Below are 23,063 nucleotides of genomic sequence, written 5' to 3' on the forward strand. Positions count from 1 at the left end.
TCACCATGAATGACAACACCATCCTAGCAAATGGAAATCACCTGTGGAGTGTGTCTGGGTCCCGCCCCCAGTAGTTCTGATTTAGTTGGTCTATAGAGCAGTCTGGGCATGGGGATCTTACAAAGCTTTCAGAAGATCCTGACATGCAGCTGAGGCTGATAGCCACTGCCCCAGAGTGATCAATGGAGGGAGGGTCAAGGTTGGGCTCCTGAGTCCCAGCTCTCCCACTTAAAGATCACCTACCAAGCCAAGCTTGGTGGCTTGCGCCTGTAATCCCAGCACTTTTGGAGGCCAGGGTGGGTGGATCATGAGGTCAGCAGTTCAAGACCAGCCTGGCTGACATGGTGAAACCCCATCTCTACTAAAAATACAAAAATTAGCCGGGCATGGTGGCAAATGCCTGTAATCCCAGGTACTTGGGATTACAATACCCAAGTACAGTACCCGAGTACTGGGCTGAGGCAGAGAATTGCTTGAACCTGGGAGGCGGAGGTTGCAGTGAGCTGAGATCACACCACTACACTCCAGCCTGGGCAACAGAACGAGACTCTGTCTCAAAAAAAAATAAAAAATAAAAAATAAATTTAAGAAATCGCCTATCACTAGGTCCCTGGCAGGGTCCTTGGCTCTCCAGCTTCTGCTGTAATATGACAGTGCTCTTTTGTGTCAAGTGGTCTTCAGAACCAACAGCTAGATGAAGGGCAGAGTCTAAAGGGGCTTGGATAAGGAGGTGTTCCCTTCTAGACCTGGGTGGAGAACATCCAAGCATAATGTTCTTGAATTGCCCTTCTTCCAGTGCCCACTCCACCCCAGTCTATCCCAAGTGTCTTTTTTTTTTCCCAAAAGAAAATCCTGGGAAGAAAAGACATGCTTTGCTTTGGTGAAAAGAATGTTTTTGGTGAAAGCCACTGCTCTTTCCTAAAACACCAAGCATTTAAATATTTCAGCTGGTTGCTACCTTAGAGATGCTAGGAGATGGGCCCCTGCATGCTGTACTTACAAAGGAACACACTGTGTTTTGTAGGTTTGATAGCATCCACCCTCATCAAATGCTGGATGCCAGGCACATCGAGATCCAGCAGATGGAATCCACTATGGCCTCCATTTCTGAGTCCGCCAGCTTATTTGAAGTCAATGTCCCTGACTACAAGCAGCTGAGGCAGTGCAGGGAGGAAGTCTGCCAGCTGAAGGAGCTCTGGGACACCATTGGATTGGTGACCTCCAGCATCCATGCCTGGGAGACCACACCCTGGAGGGATATCAACGTGGAAGCCATGGAGTTGGAGTGCAAACAGTTTGCCCGGCATATCCGAAACCTGCACAAGGAGGTCAGGGCCTGGGATGCATTCACAGGCCTGGAAAGCACTGTGTGGAACACTCTGAGCTCCCTGAGGGCAGTAGCTGAGCTGCAGAATCCAGCCATCCGGGAGCGGCACTGGAGGCAGCTGATGCAGGCCACTGGTGTGAGCTTCACTATGGACCAGGACACCACCCTAGCGCACCTGCTGCAGCTCCAGCTGCACCGCTATGAGGATGAGGTCCGGGGCATTGTGGACAAAGCTGCAAAAGAGATGGGTATGGAGAAAACCTTAAAGGAGCTGCAGACCACCTGGGCTGGCATGGAATTCCAGTATGAGCCCCACCCACGGACCAGTGTCCCCCTCCTGCGCTCTGATGAGGACCTCATAGAGGTTCTGGAGGATAATCAAGTTCAGCTTCAGAACCTGGTGATGTCCAAGTATGTTGCTTTCTTCCTGGAGGAGGTGTCGAGCTGGCAGAAGAAGCTGTCCACAGTGGACGCTGTCATTTCTATCTGGTTTGAAGTGCAGCGAACATGGACTCACCTGGAAAGCATATTCATTGGATCTGAAGATATTCGGGCACAGCTACCCCAGGTACTTGCTAAGGAAATCTAGAATCTCTGTGTTCTCTGATCCAGGGTGAAGGGAAGGTCACCCAGTTCCTGCATTGCCTAGGCTCTTTCCTTTTCTGCCTCCTTGCTTTGACTTTACTTAAAGGCACCTCCCACAGATGCTCACCTTACCTGCCACCAAAAGTTAGGCAGAGGAAAAGAGCAACAGTGAAATGCACAACAATCAGTTTGTCCTTCAATGGGTAGGAAAAAGAAAGGAGAACCTCATTCAGAAAAAAAAAATGTATATATAAGAAAGATTAAAAAAAAAAATACTGGCTACTGCAGTTTGGAATGAGGTCCTCACGGGTTGCTTCTTGGATCATTAAAATTCAAGTGTCCACTGAAAGCAAGTCTCGTTTCCAGGCAAATTCAAGTTCCTTCTCAGCAGCACGCCATTCTATAAACCGCTGACCTATGCCAGCGCTCCATCTACCAGCTGTCAGCTAAACACCAAACAATGGATTCTCCTAAAATATGTGTTCTTCTCATTATTACCTTCCCTGTGTTTGATTGCCCCTTCTAATTAGTCCTAATTAATGTGCCATTAACTTACCCCTCTCTCAGTGGACTCTGATTCATTTTTAAATTTTTTCTTTAGGCTTTCTCTATATTCTTTCAGTACAGCAAGTTCTTTGCTTACAAATTAGCTTGATTCCAAAATGTCACACGCTGTCCAGGCTTTGGTTAGAAATTAAAGCACATTCTGCCCAAACATAGTTTTCCTGCTAATCCCAAAAAGCATATTTAGTGTAATACTGTAGATAAAGGTTGTATATTTGCAGTGAAAAATAATAGAAAACAATTCTGTATGGCAGTTGTCATTAAGTCAAATTGAATAAGCCAGGTTTTATTTATCTCAAATGCCAGTGATTGAAGCAGGCAAGGCTTAATTAAAAGGGGGCCGGGACAGAGGTAGAGATTCTTGCAGAAACTTTAAGGGAGATGTTTGAGAACTTTTAATTAAAAATATTGAAGAGTTAGTATCATTAACCTCTATACAGTGCCACAGGTTTGTGTACAAAATATGTAAACACATTTACTTTCCCTGTAATAACAATGAAACAGAAACAATTTGAAAACGTAATAAAATCAGCCAGGCTCTAACACCCTAACTGGTAACTATTTTCATTCATTATGAATTTCTCCCAACTTTGGTTCATGTATATACATATCTTTACATAATTGCTCTCAGTGTAATTATAATTTTCTATTCAACTTTTTTCATTTGAACATTTATGCCAGATATTTCAGATACTTCTGCAACCTTGATACTGTTTTATTTTTAATTGGAGCAAAATATCTCATTGAGGAATCATAATTTACTTTGCCCTCTTGTGTTTTTTTGTTTGTTTGTTTTTGTTTTTGTTTTGAGACGGAGTCTTGCTCTGTCGCCCAGGCTGGAGTGTAGTGGTGCGATCTCGGCTCACTGCAACCTCTGCCTCCTGGGTTTGAGTGATCCTCCTGCCTCAGCCTCCTGAGTGTCTGGGATTACAGATGAGTGCCACCACGCCCAGCTAATTTTTGTATTTTTAGTAGAGACGAGGTTTCACCATGTTGGCCAGGCTGGTCTCGAACTCCTGACCTCGTGATCTGCCCGCCTCAGCCTCCCAAAGTGCTTGGATTACAGGCTTGAGCCACTGTGCCCAGCCTACCCTCTTGTTTTTAGGTCTTCTTGGGCAAGGGGCAGGATCACAGAGGGAAGGAATGGCAGGCCTGGGCTTGAGTCCTCATTCTCTCATTTGCAGCTGTGGGACCTTGGGCAGGACACTTAACCTCTCAATGCCTTGGTTTCCCTGTGTGTAAATTGGGATTAATGCTAGTATCTATTCCAGAGTCTTCATTAAAACAATGCACATAGCACATACCATTATGATTGTTGTTATGTAATAATAATACCACAAGCTCTACCACCTCACCAGGTGCCATGTATTTGGCTGAAGCACATTGCATATACTAGTCTGTCAATCATTTCAATGATACTGTGAGTGTGTATGTCTGGGGAAAAATGATGACAACTGATTACTTTTGACATCAAAGGAGTATATTTGCTGAGGGAAAATTCATTTTGGTTATATAAACTTTTGCATGGGTCCAGAAAGAATGTTAGATCCACTATCGACTTAGGAATCAAGTATTGTATGCCTGGGGCTTGGGGTCTCTGAGACCTCTTCAGGGAGTCCTCAAGGTCAAAATTATCTTAATAATCATCTTAAGATGTTATCCGCCTTTTTTTTTTCTCCCATTCTTCCATGAGTGTACAGTGGGGTTCTCCAGAGGTCAGATGACATGTGATATCATAATAAATTGATACAGAAGCAGTTTTCTGTTAAGTCAGATATTGTAGAGATTTGACAAAAAGTGAAATGATGCCCCATTTTCAACTGTTATTTTTGGTTTTGGAAAATATACTTAAGTATTTTATTTATGCTAACATAACGGGTTTATTATTGTTACTTTTTTTGTTGTTGTTGAGACGGAGTCTCGCTCTGTCACCCAGGCTGGAGTGCAGTGGCACGGTCTCGGCTCAATACAACCTCCGCCTCCCGGTTCGAGCGATTCTCCTGCCTCAGCCTCCTGAGTAGCTGAGATTACAGGCACGTGCCACCATGACTGGCTTTTGTGTGTGTGTGTGTGTGTGTGTGTGTCTTTAGTAGAGATGGAGTTTCACCATGTTGGTCAGGCTGGTCTCAGACTCCTGACCTTGTGATCCACCCGCCTCTGCCTCCCAAAGTGCTGGGATTACAGGTGTGAGCCACCGCACCCAGATTTATTGCTACTTTTTAAATGCCCCTTTTTTTTTTTTTTTTTTTTTTTTTGAGACAAAGTCTCCCTCTGTCGCCCAGGCTGGAGTACAGTGGCATGATCTTGGCTCTCTGCAGCTGCAACCTCCACCCTCCAGGTTCAAGCGACTGTCATGCCTCAGCCTCCCGAGTAGTAGCTGAGATTACAGGCGTGCACCACCAAGCCCAGCCCAGCTAATTTTTGTATTTTTAGTTGAGACAGGGTTTCACCATGTTGGCCAGGCTGGTCTCGAACTCCTGGCCTCAAACCATCAGCCTGCATCAGCCTCCGAAAGTGCTGGGATTACAGGTGTGAGCCACAGCGCCCAGTCTAAATGCATTAATGAATATTTTAGAAATTTCTTTTAAAAAAAGCTTTAGCTTCTGGTACAGAAAATATTGAAAGATATGATAGATAGTACCTACATAAACAAAAGCTCTTTGGACTCCTAAATAATTTTTGAAAATGTAAATGGGTTCTAAGCTGAAAATGTTGGAGAACTGCAGCTTAAACTAAGGGTGTTTCCTTCCTTGAGTCTATTCTCTGTATTTGACAACCCAGGAACGAGTTTCTGCTTCTAACTGGCTCCATGGAGGGAGCTTCTAGGAACTGAGTGGAGTGGTGGTTAATTGCTTCCACATTTTTATTTGCAGGATTCTAAAAGGTTTGAAGGCATCGACATTGACTTTAAAGAGCTAGCTTATGATGCCCAGAAAACTCGAAATGTAGTGAAAACCACCAACAAGCCAGGCCTGTATGAAAAGCTGGAGGATATTCAGGGCAGGTGAGGGTCCACCCGTTACCCCTTCTCTAATAAGAAGGCATCATTTCCTTTTCCCCATCGTCTCTGAGACCAGTGGGCAGGAGTGAGTATGTGTGCCTTGCATGTCCCTTTCTTTGCCTGTGTGTTTGGGTAGCATGGGGGCATTATTAGAGGTGTTGACGCCAAGGTAGACACATCCATGTATATCTTTGCAAATATCTCTAAGTGTTTATTGTGCTAATTTCTGCATATGTTCCGTCTATTGCATATACGTACATTTAGGTAATGTATGTGTATCCATGGGTCTAGACATTCTTAATTGGGAAATTCTATATTCTGTGCCCTCAGATTGTGCCTGTGTGAGAAGGCCCTGGCAGAGTACCTCGACACCAAGAGGCTTGCCTTCCCGCGGTTTTACTTTCTTTCTTCCTCCGATCTGTTAGACATCCTTTCCAACGGCACAGCTCCACAACAGGTAAGCTGGAGGAGCATCTGCAGAAAGGTCTAGGAGGGCTGAGGGGTACCCAGCAGGAGGCAGTTTCTGGCTCCCCATCATGCCTCTTATCTCTGGCAGATTCTGTACTTCAGACCTGTCTGTGTTGCCCCCAGCATCATCACATACCTCGGAGCTTTCTTTCTTTCCTTTTTTTTTTTTTAGATGGATTCTTGCTCTGTAGCCCAGGCTGGAGTCAGTGGCACGATCTCGGCTCACTGCAACCTCCGTCTCCTGGGTTCAAGCCATCCCCCTGCCTCAGCCTCCCGCGTAGCTGGGACCACAGGTGTATGCCACCATGCCGGCTGATTTTTTTTGTATTTTAGTAGAGACAGGGTTTCACCATGTTGGCCAGGGTGGTCTTGATCTCCTGACCTCGTGATCTGCCCACCTCAGCCTCCCAAGGTGCTGGGATTACAACTGTGAGCCACTGCGCCCGGCCACCTCGGAGCTTTCTTAATCCCCATCAGTATTGCTGCTCAGCATGCCCTCTGGCCCATCAGAGGCTAATCTCTAACAAAGAACTGAGAATCTTTGAGGATGGCAAAGGTTTTGGAAGGGGTTGAGGCTTGGCAGAGAATGCCTTCAATCTGATTCTGAAGAAAGATCCAGGAAATACCGGCCAAACTCGATAGCTAAAATTTCTATAGGGAGATAAGATTGGAAGTTATGTTAACTGAATATGGAGGTAAGGCTTATTGGCAAAAGCATATATGGGAAGCCCAAAATGTGGGGTTCTGGCTTCTGGTTCTAGACAGTTACTAGCCATACAGTCTTGGACATGTGACTTCTTAGCAACTATCTTTCCTTATCTGTAAAACAGAAGAAACCTGCTGTGTTCGAAGGTTTTTTGAGTATTAAAGTAACTGATTGAAGCAGTGTTGGTATTTGGAGCTACAGACATTGGTTCTGAAATTTGGGAGTGCATCAGAATCACTTGGAAGGCTTGTCGAAGTACAGATTCCTTGGTCCCACTCCCACTGTTTCTGATTCACTACGTCTGGGTAGAGCTGGAGAATTTGCATTTCTAAGAATTTTCCCAATATGCTGCTGGTCTAGGGACTACACTATGAGAACTTCTGCTCTCAACATTGTCTGGGTCTCAAAATGCTTGGATGAGTTCTTTTTCCTCATGTGATTTTGTTATTCATTTAAAGAATAGTTGGGCTCATTTGCTTCATTTTGCTTTCAGTGTTAGGGTTTTTCCCATACTTGTTTATTTGATTGTTTGAATATGTATGACACTGATAGGATTCCAAAAGTCAAACTATGCAAAAAGATATGTATATATTCAGAGATGTATCCTTGCCTCCTCTGTTCCTTTCATGCCATAACCACCTCTGCTCCACCCCCTATAGGTAACCAATTTCATTAATTTCTGGGTTAGCTTTCCTATGTCTATCTTTACAAAAATAAGCAAATGCATATTTACATTCATGCATGTACAGCTTCTAATTTCCCCTTCTTTCGTACACAAAAGGTAGCATGCTACGCCTACCTGTTTGCACTTTGCTTTTTTCTACTTAGCTACATAGCTTGGAAATCACTCCATATCAAGTCAAAGATATCTCCCTCATTTTTTAATATTTGCATCATACTCCATGGATTGATATACCACAGTTTGGCCATAGGTTATTTATTATATTTTGTAATTACAAAGAATGTGGCATTGAATAACCTTGGACTTTGTATTGTTGGCCGTCTGTCTTCCAGGTAAACTCCTAAAAGTGAGATTGCTGGCTCAAAGGGTAGATACATATGTAGTCTTGTTAGATATTGCCAAGTTTCCACCCTTTTGCTTCATGACAAGCAACAGACAAGAGCTTCTCAAACAGAGCCAAAGGATGAAAACATGCATAAGTTTTTTTGTCTTTGACCTACCCTTTCTAACTTAGTGAAATTAGGTTTTGATTTGTTGATCAGAAGCAAGTACTAAAGAGAGATTATCCCTGAAAGTTATAGCGCTTCTTTTTTTCCTATAGATGAAAATATTTCCAAAGTAGTCCAGGTGTGGTGATGTTGAAATATTTATTATTAATGCATTAGCATTCTGTATTATAACTGTATTTTTATTCATTCTATGTTCAGATCACTGCCAGATTTTTTTATATCTCATTTTTTTAAAAAAATTAATTAATTTTTTTTTAAGGTTGAATCTTGCTCTGTCACCCAGGCTGGAGTGCAGTGGCATGATCATAGCTCACTGCAGCCTCAAACTCTTGTGCTCAAGCGGTCCTCCCACCTCAGTCTCCAGAGTAGCTGGAACTACAGGCATGAGCCACCACACCCAGCTAATTTTTTAAAATTCTTTGTAGAGGCGGGGTCTTGCTGGTTTTGAACCCCTGGCTTCAAGTGATCCTCCCGTCTTGGCCTCCCACAGTGTCGGGATTATAGGCATGAGCCACCAGAATAGGACTCATTCTTAAATATTTATTTTGATTGATTTCTTATTTGATTTGAGTACATTTTTGAGTATTCCCCACACCCTAAGAGGTGAAGCATGGTGGAATACGTCCTAATTCCTTCTGTATCTATGACTCTGTCATTTCACATGTGAGCAAGTGAATGGTTAGGGTTAGAATTCATGAGTCACAGTGATCACCTCTCAATCCATGCAGATATCACTCTGCTGTTTGTTGTTACAAAGAAGTCATCTGAGGCCTGCCTGCTTTAAAAAAAATTTCTAGGTAGCCTAATTTCTTTCTATCTAGGTCCCTATAGAGAATAAAATTTAAATTAATTTCTAAAAATTTGTATGCTTATCTACTTGCTTTATTTTGTTAATTTATCCCTAAAACATGATGAGATTTTGTCCTATCTGAAAACCAGCACTTTTATGATCTTGAAAAAGTCTTCTTCTAGCATGTTTTTACATAATACATCTATTCCATGTATCTGTATATTTTTTCATTCAGGTTTATCATACTTCCATAAGCTGAGATTCCACTTTATACATGCTATATACATTACCTTCTCTTTCATCATATTTTTATCTCTTAGTCCTCTTCCTTGGCATTTATCAGTAAGTTTCTCAAGCTCTTCCACCATATTTAATTTTTTATGTCAATTCTGCACTTTAGTGTTGCTAATACTGCTATAAACTGTACTCTGTTATTGTTAGTCTCCTTACTTTATTTCTCTACCTCTGCCAACTCATCTTTCACCACGTTTTATAGACTTCATGTTTCTTTAATGTAATTGAAAGAAAAACAAGGTGATGGTTTCCAAATTGATTTGTTTCCATTATTAAAGGTTTAAAAAATTTCATATACAATTTTATGTAAAGTTATATATAATTATGTATAAAGGTTAAAAAAATTTATATATAAAATTATATATATAATGTTACTTTATAGCATACATAGTATATATACCTATATAAAATTTAGCTATATATAATATATAATTATATATTAGTATTATATTAATATATTATTAATATAATATATTGTATATATTATATATTAATATATTAATAATTAATAATATATAATATGTTAATAATAATTATATATTAGATTAGATAAAAATATTAATATTATATTAATATTCTATATTATACATACTAATTATATATTATATATAAAATAACATAGATACATTATATATTTTATATATATATGCTCTTCTTGGCCCTCTTGAGTCCTGTTTTCTCCTTTTAAATTTTGGGATATTTTCATAGGTTCTATATTGTTGTTATTTTTAATTTACATTTGTTTTTCAATAAAGAAAGGTCTATCTTGGTATTTGTCCCAAATCAGTGTGGGTGGTGTTTCCATGGGTACCTTCACAGTTTACCTAAACACTCTTAGATTTGTCCTCTCATCTCATAAGCTGGAGAGCTGGTTGTTCTAAATTTAGCATTAAAAGTCAGGATACCAGCAGCTGGAGGGCCCTTTGTAATTATTCAAGAAGCTCTACCAGGGGGCAGGTTCTGTTTATTCTTTTTCCTTCAGTCTGCCATTTTCTTCACCTCAGGACCACAACATAGCTCTGTCCAGCATCCCTCCTAGCATTACAGCCCTAGGCAATCACTGTAGAGGACCTCTACTCCTCAGATGCCATGGCTGGGAGCAGCCTGGCACAGCCAGACTTTATGCTTGCCATGAGCATGCCTGCGCTGCTTCGAACCCTTCTGATGTGTGTTTGTTGAACTGAAGAGGTTTCAAGAATGGGGTGGCTATGGCCGGGTGTGGTGGCTCACACCTGTAATCCCAGCACTTTGGGAGGCCGAGGTGGGTGGATCACAAGATCAGGAGTTCAGGACCAGCCTGACTAACATGGTGAAACCTCATCTCTACTAAAAATACAAAAATTAGCCAGGCATGGTGGCACACGCCTGTAATCTCAGCTACTCAGGAGGCTGAGGCAGGAGAATTGCTTGAACCTGGGAGGTGGAGGTTGCAGTGAGCCGAGATTGCGCTATTGCACTCCAGCGTGGGCGACAGAGCAAGACTCCGTCTCAAAAAAAAAAAAAAAAAAAAATTGGGTGACTTCTTCCACAGGCCTCTGCCACCACCACTGTTGACTCACCAGATTCAGTGTATGTTAGCATTCTTCTACTAGATGGTCCTTTGCTCATGTCCTGTACCATGGTAGTGTTTTCTTAGGAAGAAGGTTTACAACTTGACCATCATATTTTTCTCCAATCTAGTCCTATCTGTAGTAGGCCAATCCAAATTTAGTCAAACCATTGTGACTTAGTTGGTTTATAGCTAGTGCACGACTCTCATTAGTTTTATTCAGTCTTCCTTTGGCCACGTCTACGGATTCATTTTATTCCTGTCCTCACATCAGCGTTGTTCCCACAAACTTCCTTCTAAATGTTTGGTATCCACCACTCTGTCTTTCACAATGATTGCCACATGGTAGGCCTCTAAACAATTCTAATAAGCAGCTTCCCGAACACGTTCTATGATCCTTTGGCCTGGTTTCCCTTCATAGGTTCAACGTCACCTTTCCAAACTCTTTCACAACATGGCCAAGATGCGATTCCAGCTAGATGCCAGTGGGGAACCAACCAAGACAAGCCTCGGCATGTACAGCAAAGAAGAAGAGTATGTGGCTTTCAGTGAGCCCTGTGACTGCAGCGGGCAGGTAACACAATAGCCCTTTCCCCTCCTTCTGCTTTTCTCTCTCAAATGCCTTCATTCAAATATGATCAGCATCAACTGTAGGAGGGCCTTTCTGGCCTTGGTCCAGAGCTGCTGTCCATGCCCTCCAAGAGCCAGCTTCTTTGACTGGAACTGACGTTGGAGCAGCAGCTGGCGCCCTGCTTTCTTCTTTCAGAGAAGGACACATGTCAACATTCATATCTTTTCCTTAACCAAAGACCTGTGCAGAGGGGAATAAAATGCACATAAACAACTACCCAAGTTAATGAGAAAAGGATTTAAAAATGATTAGCGGCACCAGGAGACGTCAACATGGCAACCCCTGGAGCATCCTCCGGGGGAATCTGGGACACTGACACCCTCCCTGGGAGAAAAATGTCCTTTCGTGGAACCAACTGCTTTCCTGAGATGTCCCCTCTCTGCACGCATGTGCCTCAGCATCACTTCCTCCCACAGCCTTCCCCTTGGAGAACCAACTACCACCATGCTCCAGGAACTGCCTCCTCCAAATCTCCATGTCCAATGCAAGGGACGCAAACCATGGGACCATTTAACCCCTTAAGCCTCCTTCCCATCCATTAGCACCACCGCTAAAGTATAAGCCTTTCTTTGGTTATCATCCGAAATGATCCAGCAAAGCATTGCCCCTGGGGATTCTCATCTAGTGCCAAATAACAGCTGGGATAAGGATATTTTACAGGGTTCCACCCTTATCACCTATATCTAAGAAAGCAATTCTAGTGCCAGAAAATAATTGCTTCTCAGTTATATGAGGGTGGCCCTGGGGTTTCATTCACAATGTGTTCTTTCTGTAGACCCAGAAAGCATTTAGATGGGGAATACAATCCTGGTTTGCGCTTCATACTCAGAGCGGACAAGGTCATAAGAAGCCACTGATTTATTTACACCCAGCTCAACCCAGATTTCTATTTCCTTGTGTGAGCTCTGGGTGACAGCCCCCACCCCCTTAACCTGCTACTCTGTCCTGCATATTCCAAATGCACACATCAGCCTGCTGTTAATTAAGTCTGGGTCTCACTTACCACCATCCCGGATTACGTAAACAGCACGTCTCTCTGCACCTTCTGGCAGCCACTTGGGGCTATATACAATGTCTGGGCTCCCTTTCCTTCACTCCCTCAGACTGAGTGGAAGAAAATATGTAGGACTAATCAAAACTTCTTAGGTACCCAGCGTCTAACCCGAGTTGTTCTTTCAGGTAGAAATATGGCTGAACCATGTCCTTGGTCACATGAAGGCCACTGTGAGGCATGAGATGACAGAAGGTGTAACTGCCTATGAAGAAAAGCCGAGGGAGCAGTGGCTTTTTGACTACCCAGCTCAGGTATTCTCCTAATGGGATCCCCATCCTCCATGGGGCTGTCTTCCTCCGCAGCCTCCCCCAGCCTTCAGCAGCTGGTAGACATCAGGCTGGCTGCGTGCTTCACAGCCAGGAAGGCTTGAATCCCAGACCACTGTGAGCGGTCAGCAGGTGGGAGCAGGGGGATTAACAATCATGACCTAAGTCAACCCTGACCTTGGGAGATCAAGGGTGATCTCTTTTTGCCCTCATTGGCTACAGAAGGGAGAAAATGTCAACAGTTCAACTCTTTGAGCCAGCCTACTTTCTATGTGCCAAGCTCTGTGCTGAGCACAGGACACACCAGCAGGGAACAAGACAATGAATCCTGTCTTGCTGGAGTTTACAGACTCATGTGGAACTGAACTGCTGACACATATGACTGGTGTTTTGTTGTTGTTGTTTTGTTTTGTTTTTTGTTTTTTAAGACGGAGTCTTGCTCTGTCGCCCAGGCTGAAGTGCAGTGGCACGATGTTGGCTCACTGTAACCTCCACCTCCCAAGTTCAAGCCACTCTCCTGCCTCAGCCTCCCAGGTAGCTGTGACTACAGGCATGCGCCACCAGGCCTGGCTAATTTTTTTTGTATTTTTGGTAGAGATGGGGTTTCACCATGCTGGCCAGGCTGGTCTCAAACTCCTGAACTCAAGTGATCCGCCCGCCTCGGCCTCCCAAAGTGCTGGGATTACAGACGTGAGCCTTCGCGCCCGGCCATGACAGGTGTTTTAATAGGGGAGGCTCAGGGTACTCTGGGAGCATACAGATAGCTCATGAGGTCTGGGGATACGCCCCTGAGCATATGATATGAAAGCTGAGATGTGAAGCAGGAGTTAGCAAGCTAAAAATGGGAGCAAAGAGCAACCAAGTAGGAGGAAGAGCCGAGGCTCAGAAGCCAGGGTGAGCAGGCATGTCTGAGCCAGAGTAAGCAGAGGAGGAGCAAAGGCTGCAGGTGGATTCTGGAAGCCAGTTCCTATAGACCATGTGAGAGAGTGTGACTTGATTCTGAGATAGATCTGAATTCCTTATAGGTTTCTTAGAAGCATAATAAGAGAGAAGCCAGACCTAACAAGAAATGTTTAAAGTAACTCTGGCTACAGTAGGCCCCTCCTCCTTCCCTCAGTTAAGGTATAGTAGTAGTGTTGCTCTGTTTGGGGGTTGCAGACATTTAGTAGTCATCAAAGCCATAGAGTAGATAAGATTGCCCTTGGAAAGTATGTAGAGTGAGAAGAGAGTGCAGAACAAATTCTTGAGCATCATTCAGAGCCTGGGGAGGAGGAAGGAGGAACCAGTAAAGCAGAATGAGAAATGATCTTTGGGGGCAGAAGGAAAACTGGGAAACAGTAATCATGGAAACCAAGTAAGAAACTGTTGGTAGCAGGTAAGAGGTAGGAAATGTCAAACACTTCTAAGAGATCAAGCAAAATAAAGAGGATGAAGAAGGTTCATGGATAAACTTGGTGAGGCCATTTCAGGGGAGTGGTAGGGAAGGGGCCACATTGCAGGGGAAAATTGAGGAGTGGGAAAAAGTAGAAAGTATTCACAGTGGCTGGGCGTGATGGCTCACGCCTGTAATCCCAGCACTTTGGGAGGCCGAGGTGGGCAGATCATGAGGTCAGGAGATCGAGACCATCCTGGCTAACACAGTGAAACCCCATCTCTACTAAAAAATACAAAAAATTAGCTGGGCATGGTGGCGGGCACCTGTAGTCCCAGCTACTTGGGATGCTGAGGCAGGAGAATGGCGTGAACCCAGGAGGCAGAGCTTGCAGTGAGCTGAGATCGTGGCACTACACTCCAGCCTGGGCGACAGAGCGAGACTCCATCTCAAAAAAAAGTAAATAAATATATAAAAAGAAAGTATTCACAGTGAATGTGCGTGGATAGCAGGGAGAAATTTGGCTATGAAGAAGAGAAGAGAAAGGAGTCTGCACTGCAGAGAAGAAGAGGTGTTTATTAACAGTAGGGTTGGAACATTCTCTCAAGTTATCCCAGTAAGGCTGCCAATGAGGAGGAGCTTCTTTAACAAAATCTAATGGGACATAAACTCAAAGGGAAAAGTGGATGAACAGAAATGGTGCTATTTACTACAGCAAGATTCTCCATTTCACAAAGGGAGTAATTCCCATCAGGCTTCCTTGTTTACCTGCATCAGAATTTTGAGACAAGAGAATGTGTTGCCTCCCTCTATTGCAGTAAATGTCACCTAGAGTGGTGTCCCTCAAACCAAATGATACTACAGATGAGCAATGGATCTAAATTCCCCACCATGAATAATCAAAGTTATGCATGTTCCATACAAAGCTTTCCAGCAAATAGAAGAAATATGTATTTCAATTGCTTTTTCTATTTATTTATTTTTAATCTCTGAAAATGCAAATCTTATTAACCACAATTGAATTTCAATATCTTCCATCTTGGCATTTAAAAATAGGCACTTTAAGGTTTTAAAATATCTTTAAAATGTAGTGAAAGTATGATAGAAGAGCAAATGTGTGCCATAGGTGATCAGCAGTGGCTCACTAAATTAGGTTGTCAGACCACAGAGGAGCAGAGCAAAGACTGGGTGTCACTGGGATGCTTGGGCAACATATTGTCATCCTCCCAAGCTTGGGAAAGTTGCTACCTCTGGGAAGTAAAAGGCTGAATCATCCACATCACAATTTCTAGAAGCTACCGGCCTTTATCAGTCAATCTTGGGTTCTTCTCAACCGGATGATACATTTTTCAGGAGCAGAAAGTGCTTTTCCCACCTGTGCCGCAACAACTTCACACCTTCAAGGGTTTAGAGCATATGGTTCACTTAATCAGTGCTGGTGGAAGAGGGAGGGATGGGGCTCATGTCACCCACACAATTACATCCTGAGCCCTTGCTGTGTGATAAGTGGGTTGGTTGGAAACAGCCATGGTAACAGCTTTACTAGGCAACTCTTGCTGCCACAGGTGGCCCTGACCTGTACTCAGATCTGGTGGACAACAGAAGTGGGCATGGCATTTGCCAGGCTGGAGGAAGGCTATGAGAGTGCCATGAAGGACTATAATAAGAAGCAAGTGGCCCAGCTCAAAACCCTCATCACCATGCTGATTGGCCAGCTCTCCAAGGGAGACCGGCAGAAGATTATGACCATATGCACCATCGATGTGCATGCCCGGGATGTGGTAGCCAAGATGATTGCTCAGAAGGTGGGTCCCAAACATCCAGGGGTGCCCACTTTTGTGTACAGCTACACTGAGAACAGCTCGCATACAGCCAAAATATGGGGGCCCCAGGGTCTGTACAGCACTGACCAGACAGCTGGGGGAGGATCACAGTGGCTGCTCCTACTTTTTTTCTTTTTTTTTTTGACACGGAGTTTCGCTCTTGTTGCCCAGGCTGGAGTGCAATGGTGTGATCTTGGCTCACCGCAACCTCCGCCTCTCGGGTTCAAGCGATTCTCCTGCCTCAGCCTCCCAAGTAGCTGGGATTACAGGCATGTGCCACCACGCCCAGCTAACTTTGTATTTTTAGTAGAGACGGGGTTTCTCCATGTTGGTCAGGCTGGTCTCAAACTCCTGACCTCGGGTGATCCGCCTGCCTTGGCCTCCCAAAGTGCTGGGATAGAACCCTGTAATCAGAGCAGCTTGTGCTTTCTATGCTGCGGTGGCCACAGCATGCTGCACACTTTAGCAGCAGTCAACAGCCAAGGCATCAGACCCCTGTGTGTCTTGTGGCCAAGGGACCACCTGCTGCCTACGATTCACCCACCTACTCTACCACTCTCTCTTTAGGTAGACAATGCCCAGGCTTTCCTCTGGCTGTCTCAGCTGCGCCATCGTTGGGATGATGAGGTCAAACACTGCTTTGCCAACATCTGTGATGCCCAGTTTTTGTATTCCTATGAGTACCTGGGAAACACACCTCGCCTGGTGATCACACCTTTGACTGACAGGTGAGCACTGGTGTCAACCACTGACAGCCTTACTGCTGTCTGCTTCGGGCCAGCTAGTGGGCATCTAGGGTCAAAGTCCCTGTCACTTGCTATTTGTCCATAGAGCTACAGGGAAAGGGCCTGACTCAACAGAGCCAGTTTAAAGTGAAACTGAAAGGATGTAGGGCAGAGCCTTTCTTGGAACAAATCCAGAGCAAATCAATGAGCCGTGACTTTTTGAGGAATTACTAAGTGGTCATACACACCCAAGTTCTAACACCAGCCCTAACACGTACCAGCTGTTTGATTATGAAAAAAATTGACCTAAGTTTTGGTTTTCTTATCTGTGAAATGGAAGTGGTAACTCATAACTTCCATGATTATTGTAAGGATTAAAGACAGTAACGTTGGGAGGGAGAGTAGGAGGGAGATGAAGAGAGGTAGGTTAACAGATACAAACATACAATTAGATAAAAGTATAAGTTCTGTCATTCAACAGCAGAATAGCATGACTATAGCTAGCAACACTGTATTGTACAAAGTAGCTAGAAGAGAGAACTTCAGTTATTCCTAATACACAAAAATGATAAATACTCAAGATGATGGATAACTCAAATACCCTGACTTGATCATTACATTCTATGCACGTAATAAAATATCACATATACCCCATAAATATGTCAAATATGTATCAATTTAAAAAGCATACTGGTAACCCCCTCACCTCCATTTATAAAACACAAAGAGGTATTTCTCTGTATATTCATTAAAGTTAAGAAATATACTATAGAATGTTTACTGCACAAAGATTATAATAACTTTCTAAAACTATTCTCTTGAAAATGTCATGGTGCAATTTAATGAAGAACTCTTAAGTAAGTGAATAATGTATTTTGCTTTCCAGGTGTATTTCTAAAAATAAATATGGTTCATTAAAACAAGCATATAAAAAAGACAGTAATACTCCTAAGGAGGTTAGTATATAAGTGCTCAGTAATCGATCCCTATTATTATTTTCTTGTCAATCAGTTGATGAACTAACTGGCACATTTATTCAGTACCTCTTACTCTGGGAATGCAAAGAAATAAGCAAGGTAGTTCCAACCATTCAGGAGCTTGCTTTTTTTTTTTTTTTTTTTTAGAAAGACATCATTTCCATCACTTAATATTAATTCACACATGAATGAATTCACACTAGACACCGAACAAGTCACTGGGAATACTAAGATGACTAAAACATTTTCTGCCCTTAAACTCCAGTTCTAATGAGGGAAATAAGACATATGTAGATACAAATTTAAATATCACCAAGGGGAAAAGTACAAGGCCATAGTATAAAATAAGGTACGAGGCCATATGCAAAAAATTTCCAAGCAGGTGACTCAGCAGAAAGCCCTTTGAGCACAGAGGGCCCCACTCACAGTAGAAGGAAAAGAACTGGAAAGGCTTCAGGGAAGAGATGGTATTTGATCTGGAGCTTGAAGGATGTATTGGATTCCAGTAGGATTTCAATAGGTTATGAGATTACTGTCGGGGTGTCCATGAAATTGTATAGAAATCTGTTCACAAGTAACTTTTTCTATTAAGAGGATATACAGCATTCATTGTTAAAATGCTATGCATCCCCAAAAGTTAAGGAGTTATTGATAAATATTGCTGAAAAATGGCATATTGTGGGCAAAGTCACAGACGTGGGAAAACTCAAGATATGTTCCTAGAAGAGGGAGTTCAGACTTTGGGGGAGGTAGTCAGCCATGAAGGAGTCAGTCAGAATATAGAGTATGAAGAATATATTCTTTATCCAGTAAGTAGTGATAAACTATTGAGAAATTTCATCAGAGTGTGAAATCTGTACTTTATGAAGATTCATCTGACAGCACAACACAGGTAAAGGAGAGTGAGGGCAGAACAATAAGTCATGATGCATGGGAGAAATGGTATTTTAATTCCGCTGAGACTTCTGTCAATTCTGCCGGGAGTTCATACCCTTTCCTTATAATTCCATCGAACATTAAATCTCCTCTTCCCCAAAAGGAGTTGTATGTCTGAATAACTGGTTCACTGAGATGAATGACTTGTAGGTAATGAAGAGATTGTCAGAAATTGTGAGTTACAGTTAAAATGACCAGATAGAATCTGTGCTATTTTTGGACTTTTCTCCTGTTCTCAGTGATATCACTTGTATTTTAGTCAAATCCTCAGATATACTTGCAAGTATTTGATAAGTATTTCCAGTTCAGTTAAACTGCAGTCACTGTGTTCATGGAATGAATAGGACATGGAAAATCCAAAGTAAGTACCTGAAAATCCCAACATGATTCATAGCTCAACACCTCATAGCTGAAGCATCATGGTCAAGATGGTTCGTCTGCTCCTATGTTTTTTCACTTCTTTAATTCATTTTCCTCCCCAGTCTGGAAGGGGAGAGGAGAGTCCAACTCGAACTGCTTCCCTCTTACTCTGTATGTCTCTTTTTTGTGGTACCCCTTAGAGGGCACATCACTGTCTCTAGTGGCTCCCCACTCTGCATGGACCAAAATGTGAACTCTGCATGGGACTTGGTGGTTCCCATCAATCACCCTGATGTCTCACTCCCTATACTCCAACTACATGGCCTCCTTTCTATTCCTTGATCACCTGGAGTTCATTCCACCTCAGCACCTGCACACATGTGCTTCCCTCTTCCTAGAATGCCATTCTCAAGGCCGTCTGTTCCACTGGTACCTTCTCATGCTTTTGTTCTACTCTCTGTCCTCAGAGGCCTTCCCTGACCACTGTTTCTAAAAGGCAGCCTCTCCCACCACACACACACACACACACACACACACACACACACACACACAGAGATAGAGCAGGTAACCCTGACAAAGCCTCTGTTGATCTTAACGTTTCCCCCATTCTGAAATGACCTGGCTTGCCTACTTCTTGTTGGCATTCCCCTTTGGAATGTAAACCTCTAGCAATCAAGAACGTTTGTCTATCGTGTTTGCTGTTATGTCCCCAGCCCCTAGTAAGTGTTGAATTAATAATCATCAAATGAATGAATGACATTTAAATATTGAGGACCCAGATCATAAGATTAGACAGAATCAAGCAGGGAAGTTGACTTAGGGGCAAGGTCTGTCCAGGACTCTGTCTGTGTCTTGGCTCCCAGTGAAGAAGAAACAGCTACTCTGTGTTTTGCTCTTAGCTTGGAATCCATCTTCCTCCCTACCTCAGCTTAAGACAAATGCAAATAGCACCTCTCCAGAGGGAGATGTCGATCTCTCTGTAGCTAGATGGTAAAGGAAGCAGCAACTGGAATTGGGGGTGGGGGGCGTGGAGTCTTACAGGTGTTACTTGGGCCGATTAGTTGGAGGAGCTCATCCTGTCTGGGTTAAAGGAGAAGTGGTTCCCACCTTTTCATTCAGACTGGACTCTTCTAGTATCTGTCTTTAGGGCCATTCTCAGTCATTAGCAGGAAGGAGGTCCTGTATAGTCAGTCTTCCCTACTGCAATGAATTTTTCTGCCTGTCTTGGAATATGAGCTAATAGTTTGGGAGTTTATACCACTTGGGACAGAATAATGAAGCCCTTATGTATTTGGGCAATTTGATAAATCTATCCCGTGCTCTAGACTGTATGTTCCAAGATAACATTGACCTTCTGGGAGTTTATACCACTTGGGACAGAATAATGAAGCCCTTATGTATTTGGGCAATTTGATAAATCTATCCCGCGCTCTAGACTGTATGTTCCAAGATAACATTGACCTTCATTTCTTCTCTACTCTCAGGACCTAGCACTGTGTCTAGCACACAATGGGCACTCAAGAAATACTCCTTGAGTGAATGCAATGAAATGATTCCTGAGCCTCTAGATATGTGCCAGGCCTTCAGAATATTTCCGTCCTTTCCACCGATATATCAGACATTATCATTCCAAGTGATAAAAAGTACAAGATTTGTCTTTTCCCTGGGCCTTTGCACTCGCCCAGGAATTGAAGATAATTACCTCTTTTGGATTTAGAGGTCTCTAGTACACTGGTGCTGAATACCTTATAGAGGGAAAGGGTAAAGTTTTGACAATGCGTTATTTCTGAAATAGGGATTTATGGCCTCTATTGTGAAATGATGCAAATAAGAACTTGAAAGGAAGGTTAGCTAAAATAATGGTGAATACTATACAGACCTTCACCTTGTTTGCACATTAGTTGCTTTTCTGACAAAGTAGTATGTAGCTGAATATTTATATGGCAAATTCCATTTTCTCATTGACTTCCATTATTATCTCAAGAAATGTTTTTTGCACAGAAAAAAATTGGCCTCAACATAGAAAATCACATTTTAAAAAGCATTCAGCTTTTACTGGTGTGTAGCCTAAGTATATTTAATTCTCTCCTGCCAGAAGAATTAATCAAATGGACAATTGATCCATACAACCTTTGCACATTCATTAAAAGCACACCCGTTTTACAGTACATCCAAATGATTATGCCTGTTTCTTTGGAATTTCGCACTGCCTGGATGGGACTTGAATATATAAATAGGTGCAATGGTTCAGCCCTTGTCACAGGACTTCGGCACCAAACTAAGTTGAAGAACTAAATGGAAATGTTTTTTCAGGCTGAACAAAAGCAATTCTCATAAGTTGTTTCTCGACCTTTGGATGATCTCCTCCTGCTTTGCTCCCCTTCCTTCACCTTCACACACAAATGCCCCTTTCTGCCCTGTGCTGTGTTAAGTACTGTTTTAATCAACTGCTTATCAATGTTGAGTACCCCTTAATTTCTCAGGAACTCCTGCAAGTAGGTGAAATATAATTGATGCAAGAGGCTTTCAAGGTGATTTTCTGGGCAAGGACACAGCTAGCAAAAGTCATATGCTTTCTCTTTAAGTTTTTCTCTGATGTTTTTGCTGGAGAAAATTTGGAAAGCTTAGTATTCTATACAAAAGAAAATAAAAGTCACCCATAGATAGCCATTGTTAATATGTAGTTTGTTTCATTCTACATGTAGAATGTTGAAAAATGAAACTGAGATCATATCCTATATATAAAACATCATAGATTGCTTGTTTTATTTAACATTATATTATGCATGTTCTCTAAATATTTTTCTAAAACACTCTAATGGCTGAATTATAGTCTATTTATAAGTATCCCATAATTTATGTAGCATACCATATTATGGGTTATTTAAGTTACATCTAAGCTTTCACTATTAAAAATAAAGCTGTATGAACTCACTTATATGTACAATTTTAAGCAAAAATTTCATATTTTTCCTTAGGATAGATTCCAAGAAGCAGAATAATTAGATGATACATACTTTCAAATCGTTCGTGAAAAAATGTTATTCCTACTCTCACTTTATTAAAGTATTAATTGCACAACACCCTGACTAGCATTAAGTATTACTGTTACTTTATTACTTTTATTATTCAAAATTGTATCAAGTTTAGATTTGGATGTCATTAATTGCTCATAGGTTGAACATTTTTATGTGTTTATTAGCTATTAGATTTTCTTCTCCTCTTAATTATTTATTACTGTCATTGCCCATTTTTCTCTGGGATATTCTTTTATCACTTCTATGGTTAGAAAATCCATTTTTTTCAAGATCAATTTTATATTCCTCTATATTTCATTCTAGCCTAGTTTATTTTAATTTTTCCTTTAACCTGTTTTAATTATTTAGGAAATCTTTTGATTACTGAGTAAAGTGAGTCAAAACATTTTTGTGAAAACATTTTCAGTTACCAGTGATAGAAGTGACCGAAAAAAGACTTATCTCACACATCTGGAAAATGAGTCCAGCTTGCCGCAGTATAACCAGCTCTGGGACCTAAACTAGGAGATATCAGGGTTTAAACTCTCTCATATTTCATGACTTTACTTCTTCTGAATGTTGACTTCTTGTTTGCACAGTCTGGAAAGATGGTCTCTATGCCTATGCCTTTATAACTCCTGACTCAGGAGGAAGAGAGACCCTCTCTTGCCCGGCATGTATAGCAAATTCCTTGAGGGAGGTCTCCGATTGGTCCTATTTGGATCATGTGCCCATCTCTGAGCCAGTCGCTGCAGCCAATGAGATTGAGTATTTTGCCCAACCTGAGCCTTGTCCTCCAGCCCCAAGGATAGGAAAGGTATGATTGACAGCCCATCAGAATACAAGCTGTGGAGGAGAGATGGCTCTCCAAAGGGTGATATTCTGGGCAAAGAAATCCCACAGGAATGACAGTGGGGAGTATATAATGTTATTTCTTCTGTTTTCAAAGTGACTAGTGGGCTTAACGTTTTTTGGTGAGTAACCAGTTCTTCTTAATGATTTATGATGTTTGCTCTACCATATTTGAAGTTCTAAGTTCATCAGTCTACCTCAAAACTATGTATTCTGTTCCATCAGTCTATCAGTCCCTCTCTGTGCCACAGTATTTAAAGATGTTTGCTTTATCCTGAGTTGTAATATTTGTAGGGTAAAGCTCTGCATCATCTACCTTCATTTCCACTTTCTCTTTTTTAGCACTTCTGTTTCTTCTTTCAAATGACAAATTCAAAAATATAAACCACTGGGGTTTTTGATTGGTGTGCCTTAATACTTTCAACTTCATTTGGAAGAAACAGCCATCTTTATAACATGTGGTATATTTCTGTTTATTCATATGTGCAATCATGTTTTCTGGAAAAGTTTATCTTTATATTTTGGTTATTTCTTAATGTGATCTCTGGGTCTTTTTAAAGTTGTCGTTGCTATAG

At 42.1% G+C, this 23,063-nt stretch overlaps 1 protein-coding gene across 2 annotated transcripts in view; it reads left to right on the forward strand.

Moving 5' to 3' along the window:
- Window positions 1-23,063, forward strand: part of DNAH9 (dynein axonemal heavy chain 9) — a 382,482-nt gene that overhangs the window by 95,595 nt on the left and 263,824 nt on the right. For both annotated transcript variants that reach the window (XM_024235511.3, XM_054535462.2), the window contains 7 exons: window positions 1,025-1,895; window positions 5,350-5,480; window positions 5,808-5,934; window positions 10,897-11,049; window positions 12,286-12,411; window positions 15,364-15,603; window positions 16,189-16,349. In XM_024235511.3, coding sequence (XP_024091279.3) covers window positions 1,025-1,895; window positions 5,350-5,480; window positions 5,808-5,934; window positions 10,897-11,049; window positions 12,286-12,411; window positions 15,364-15,603; window positions 16,189-16,349 — 1,809 coding nt within the window. The remainder of the gene's footprint in view (window positions 1-1,024; window positions 1,896-5,349; window positions 5,481-5,807; window positions 5,935-10,896; window positions 11,050-12,285; window positions 12,412-15,363; window positions 15,604-16,188; window positions 16,350-23,063) is intronic.

The sequence above is a fragment of the Pongo abelii genome, chromosome 19, assembly GCF_028885655.2.
Source record: "Pongo abelii isolate AG06213 chromosome 19, NHGRI_mPonAbe1-v2.0_pri, whole genome shotgun sequence".
NCBI classification, from domain to species: domain Eukaryota; kingdom Metazoa; phylum Chordata; class Mammalia; order Primates; family Hominidae; genus Pongo; species Pongo abelii.